Raw genomic sequence first — 6,610 nt, forward strand, 5'->3', positions numbered from 1 at the left:
TTTGCAAACCAAATCAATTATGTATTCAAAGAATTATACACCATGACCAAGTAGGATTTAACCCAGGTATGCAAGGCTGGTCCAACAATGGAAAAGCTATCAATATACTCCATCATATCAGCAGGCTAACGAACAAAAACCATGTGATCATGGACATAGAGAAAACATTTGCAAAAAACTCTCAGCAAGTTAGGAAGAGAGGGAAACCACCCCAACTTAATAATGATCATCCATCAAAACCAAGAGATCACATCATATTAAGTGGTGAAAGACTGAATGCTTTCTTCCCAAGATCAGAAACCAAGCAAGGATGTCCACTCTCACCACTCTTATTCAACATAATACTGGAGGTTCTAGCCACTGCAATAATGCAATAAAAAGGAACAAAAAGCATACACATTGGACAGGAACAAATACAATGGTCCCCACTTGCAGCTGGCATAATGCAAGAAGGATGGCTATGTAGAAAATCCCAAGGAATTGCTCAAAAAAGACTCTTAAAACTCTTAAGTGAGTTCATCCAGGTCACAGAATACAGGATCAGCGTTCTAAAATTAAGCTCCATTCCATATACAGTTGACCCTTGAACAATGTGAGCTTTAGGGGCACCGACTCTCCACGCAGTCAAAATCCACATGCAACGTTATAAATGGTGGTCGTATGTGCAGTTACCCATCGGTGGATTCAACCAACCTCGGACTCTATAGTACTATAGTATTTACAGAAAAAAATCCACATGTAACTGGACCCACACAGTTCAAAGCCATGTTGTTCAAGGGTCAACTGTTCTAACAATGACCAGGTGTAACCCAAATTCAACACCTAATACCATTTACATCTCTAAAAAAATAGAATACTTCAGCAAAAACTGATTTTCTTTTAATTTTTATTTTATTTTATATTATTTTACTTCTTTATTCGTAATGAAACAAAAATAGATATTGACAGACAAAGGAAAACCACAAGTATTTGTCACTAACTGACTTATACTTTAAAAATAGCTACAAGAAGACATTCTAGCAGAAAATCTATAATAGAATTCTGGAGCATTAAGAAGGAGAAAGGGGCTTCGCTGGTGGCGCAGTGGTTGAGAATCCGCCTGCTGATGCAGGGGAAACAGGTTCGTGCCCCGGTCCGGGAAGATCCCACATGCCGCGGAGCAACTAAGCCCGTGCACAACAACTACTGAGCCTGAGCTCTAGGGCCCGCAGACACAACTACTGAGCCCTCGTGCCACAACTACTGAAGTCCAGGCACCTAGAGCCCGTGCTCCGCAACAACAAAAGCCATCGCAAGGAGAAGCCCACGCACCGCAACAAAGTGTAACCCCCGCTCGCAGCAACTAGAGAGAGCCCGCACCCAGTAACGAAGACCGAACGCAGCCAAAAATTAATTCATTAATTAATTTTAAAAAAAGAAAAAAAAGGATAATAGGGAATACTACAATCCACTTTGCCCTCATAAATTTCATAACTTAGAAGAAATGGACCAATACTTCCAAAATTACAAATACTAAAACTCAACGAAGATGGCATAGATAATCTAAAGAGTCCTATAACCGTCAAAGATATCAAATTTGCAATTAGAAAGCTTCAGAAAAGGTATCTACAAGCCCGGATGATTTCACTGGAGATTTTCACCAAACATTTAAAGAATTAACACAAATTTATCATTTACTACTCCATAAAATACAAGAGGAGAAAATCCTTACTCATTTTATAAGGCTAGTATGCTCTGATACCAAAACCACACAGGGATAACACGCAAAAAAGAGAACTACACACCAATATCTTCCATGAACTTGGACACATAAATTCTTAATCAAATATTTGCAAACCAAATCAATTATGTATTCAAAGAATTATACACCATGACCAAGTAGGATTTAACCCAGGTATGCAAGGCTGGTCCAACAATGGAAAACCTATCAATATACTCCATCATATCAGCAGGCTAACGAACAAAAACCATGTGATCATGGACATAGAGAAAACATTTGCAAAAAACTCTCAGCAAGTTAGGAAGAGAGGGAAACCACCCCAACTTAATAATGATCATCCATCAAAACCCAAAGTTCACATCATATTAAGTGGTAAAAGACTGAATGCTTTCTTCCCAAGATCAGAAACCAAGCAAGGATGTCCACTCTCACCACTCTTATTCAACATAATACTGGAGGTTCAAGCCACTTGCAATAATGCAATAAAAAAGGAACTAAAAGCATACACATTGGACAGGAACAAATACAATGGTCCCCACTTGCAGCTGGCATAATGCAAGAAGGATGGCTATGTAGAAAATCCCAAGGAATTGCTCAAAAAAGACTCTTAAAACTATTAAGTGAGTTCATCCAGATCACAGAATACAAGATCAGCATTCTAAAGAAACCAAGCAAGGATGTCCACTCTCACCACTCTTATTCAACATAATACTGGAGGTTCTAGCCACTGCAATAATGCAATAAAAAGGAACAAAAAGCATACACATTGGACAGGAACAAATACAATGGTCCCCACTTGCAGCTGGCATAATGCAAGAAGGATGGCTATGTAGAAAATCCCAAGGAATTGCTCAAAAAAGACTCTTAAAACTCTTAAGTGAGTTCATCCAGGTCACAGAATACAGGATCAGCGTTCTAAAATTAAGCTCCATTCCATATACAGTTGACCCTTGAACAATGTGAGCTTTAGGGGCACCGACTCTCCACGCAGTCAAAATCCACATGCAACGTTATAAATGGTGGTCGTATGTGCAGTTACCCATCGGTGGATTCAACCAACCTCGGACTCTATAGTACTATAGTATTTACAGAAAAAAATCCACATGTAACTGGACCCACACAGTTCAAAGCCATGTTGTTCAAGGGTCAACTGTTCTAACAATGACCAGGTGTAACCCAAATTCAACACCTAATACCATTTACATCTCTAAAAAAATAGAATACTTCAGCAAAAACTGATTTTCTTTTAATTTTTATTTTATTTTATATTATTTTACTTCTTTATTTATTTTTGGTTGCGTTTGGTCTTCGCTACTACGCGCGGGCTTTCTCTACATGCGTCAAGTGAACGCTACTCTTCGTTGCAGTGCGTGGGCTTCTCATTGCTGTGGCTTCTCTTGTCGTGGAGCACAGGCTCTAGCTGCAGGGGCTCAGTAGTTGAGGCACACGGGCTTAGTCGCTCCAAAGCATGTGGGATCTTCCCGGACCAGGAATCGAACCCACATCCCCTGCATTGGCAGGTGGATTCTTAACCACCGCACCACCAGGGAAGTGCCAAATACAAACTTATTTTTAAAAATGTATAGGATCGGGGCTTCCCTGGTGGCGCAGTGGTTGCGCGTCCGCCTGCCGAATTCTTAACCACCGCACCACCAGGGAATTGCCAAGTACAAACTTATTTGTAAAAGATGTATAGGATCTATATCCTGAAAATAACAAAATGATGATTTAAAAAATCAAAGAAGACCTCAATACATACATACAGACATACAATGCTGATGGAGGAGAAGACTCAGTACACACATGATGTCAGTTCTTCTCAAGTTGATCTGTGATTTTATCACAATTCCCATCAAAATCCCAGCAATTCTGGGGGAAAACATAAACAAGCTTATTCTAAAACTAGGATGGGGGACACTACCCTGGGGGCTCAGTGGTTAAGACTCTGCGCTCCCAATGCAGGGGGCCCGGGTTCATTCCCTGGTCAGGGAAGTAGAAATCACATGCATGCCACAACTAAGAATTTGAGTTCGCATGCCACAACTATGTAGCCCGCGTGCGGCAACTAAGGAGCACACCTGCCACAACTCAGACCCAGTGCAACCAAATAAATACATATTTTAAAAATAAATACATAAAAATAAAAAATAAAATTACGATGGAAAGGCACAGGACCTACCATATTTAAAATATTTTGAAAAAGAAGAAGAAAAGTAGGAAGAATCATTCTACCTGATGGCAAGGCTTACTGTATCACGACAATGATCACGAGGCTGTGGTTTGGCAGGGGGGTAGAAACATAGATCAGTGGAACGCAACAGAGATCCCAGAAATAGAGCTACACAAATATGCCTAGTTGGTTTTTGATTAAGGTAGAAAAGCAATTCAATGGAGCAAAGATGGTACTGCAGCAACTGGATAGCCACAGGCAAAAAAAGAAAAAAGAACCCCGACCTACCTCTCACACCTTATACAAAATTAACGCAAATGTGAAATGTAAACTATAAAACCTTTAGAAAAATACAAAGGAGAAAAAATTGGGGATCAACAACTAAACAAAAAGTTCACAGACGCGATACCTAAAGTAAAATCCATGAAAGGAAAATACTGCGGGAACCTCACAAAAATTAAAAACTTTCTCTCTGCATAACAAAACCAAAAAAACCTGTAGACAGGATGAAAAGGAAACCTGCAGAAAGGAAGAAAATATCTGCAAACCACATATCCAACAAAAGACCAGTATCCACAAATATCTAAACAACTCCCAAAAGTCAGCAGTAATAAAATGAAAACAAATTATAAGACAGAACAGATATTTCAGAGAAAGAACATACAGAAGGAAAATTAGCACATGTAAACATGTTGTATATCACTATCCAAAGGCAAATGCATATTAAACCCACAATGAAATATTAAAGACTGGAAACAACCCAGAAGTCCTTCACGAGGTGAACAGATAAACAAATCAGGGTTGTGCTCAGCAATAAAAAGGAAGGAACTACTGATACATGCAGCAACTTGGATGAATCTCCAGGGAATTATGCTGAGTGAAAAAAGGCAATCCTTAAATATTAACTACTATATGAGTCCATTAATAGAACATTGTCCTGCAATTACAAAATTGTAAAGACGGAGAACACATTCGTATTTGGATGGATTAAAGATGAAGGCAGGGAAGGAATGACAAGAAGGAGGTGGGTGTGGTTATAAAAAGCCAAAAGAGGGTTCCTGGAAGTGACAGAACAGTTCTGTATCATGACTGTAGTGGTGAATACCTGAACCTAAACACGTCATAAAAGTGTGGAGAACTACATGCACACACACAGACACACACACAAATGAATACAAGTAAAGCTGGGGACATCTGAAGAGATCTGTGGTCATATCAATGTCAAAATCCTAGTTGTGATATTTTACTATATTTTTGCAGAATACTACTATTGGGAGTTATTGGGTAAAGTGTACACAGGATCTCTCTATTTTTTTCTTGCAACTACATGTGATTCTGAAATATCTCAAAGTGAAGAGTTTAATGTTGAAAAAGGAGTCACTAACAATTAATATTAAGAATGCTGATGGATCTAGGTTAGAGTGTATCATAATAGGGATCATTTCAAACTCACCTAAACCAGCAGTGAGGAAGGAATTTTCTGAATCAGTATCTTCGTCGCTGTCATTTTCCTGTACCGTTGGATAATTCATTTCCTCACAACCCATTTCTCTGCCGGATTCTGTTTGAACAACATTTTGATAAGTAAAACATTTTCAAAGGCTGAAAGATAAGAAATCTCAACAGTAATTTTTATTTCAGGCACAACTATCCTTTAGGAATGAAGGAAAAATAAAGACATCCGCAGACAAAGGAAAGCTAAAAAAAAACCCTTACTCACTGACTTACCCTTAAAAACTGGCTAAAAGAAACTCATCTGACCAAAAGGATATAATGAAGGAAGGAAGCTTGGAGCATGAGGAAGGAACAAAGAACAAAATCCACAGGGACTTCCCTGGCGGTCCAGTGGTTAAGACTCAGCGCTTCCACTGCAGGCGGCACGGATTTCATCCCTGGTCAGGGAACCAACATCCTACATGCTGCGTGGTGCAGCCAAACGAACTTTTTTAATCACAAGAATAATAAAAAGAAAGAGCAGAAATACACATGCAAAGAAACTAGATCATTCATACATTGCTGGTAGGAATGTAAAATGGTACAGCTACACTGGAAAACTGTTTGCCAGTATTTTACAAAACTCAACTTACTATTACCATAGGACCCAGCTACTGTGCTCTTGGGTGGTAGCCCAGAGAAATGAAAACTGATGTGCATATAGAAACCTATCCATGAGCGTTCATAGTAGCTTTACTCCAAACAGCCAAAAATGGGAAACAACCCAGGCATCCTTCAACTGGTGAACAGACAGACAAGCCATGGTACACCCATACCGTGGAGTAGTACTCAAAAATAAAAGAGGACTGATATACACAGCAACCTAGATGACTCTCGAGGGAATTACGGTGAGTGAAAAAAGGCAGTCCCAAAAGGTTACATACTATGTGAGTCTATGTAAAACTCTTGAAATGACAAAATTATTAAGAAGGAAAACAGATTAATAGCTGCTGAGGGCAGGGACAGGCATGGTAGGGGTAGGAGCATGAGAGGACAAAGGTGGATGTGTTTTAAAGGGCAAAAGGGAGAATCCTTGTGGTGATGGAAATGTTCTGATACTTCACTGTGATGGCGAATGTCATGAAATTATATAAAACTGAATACACATACACACACACACACCAACATAAACACACACAAATACAAATGAAACTGAAAACATCTCAATAAAAATCTGCGGATTTTATCAATGTCTATATCCTGGTTGTGATATTGTACTATAGTAT

The 6,610-nt window shown here is 39.2% G+C and overlaps 1 protein-coding gene across 1 annotated transcript in view; it reads right to left on the reverse strand.

Annotated features, from left to right (window-relative positions):
- BEND2 (BEN domain containing 2) overlaps nucleotides 1–6,610 on the reverse strand; it is a 119,106-nt gene that overhangs the window by 55,397 nt on the left and 57,099 nt on the right. Inside the window, exon 7 of the mRNA XM_028482885.1 lies at nucleotides 5,344–5,451. Coding sequence (XP_028338686.1) covers nucleotides 5,344–5,451 — 108 coding nt within the window. The remainder of the gene's footprint in view (nucleotides 1–5,343; nucleotides 5,452–6,610) is intronic.

The sequence above is a fragment of the Physeter macrocephalus genome, chromosome 21 (assembly GCF_002837175.3).
Source record: "Physeter macrocephalus isolate SW-GA chromosome 21, ASM283717v5, whole genome shotgun sequence".
Taxonomy (NCBI): domain Eukaryota; kingdom Metazoa; phylum Chordata; class Mammalia; order Artiodactyla; family Physeteridae; genus Physeter; species Physeter macrocephalus.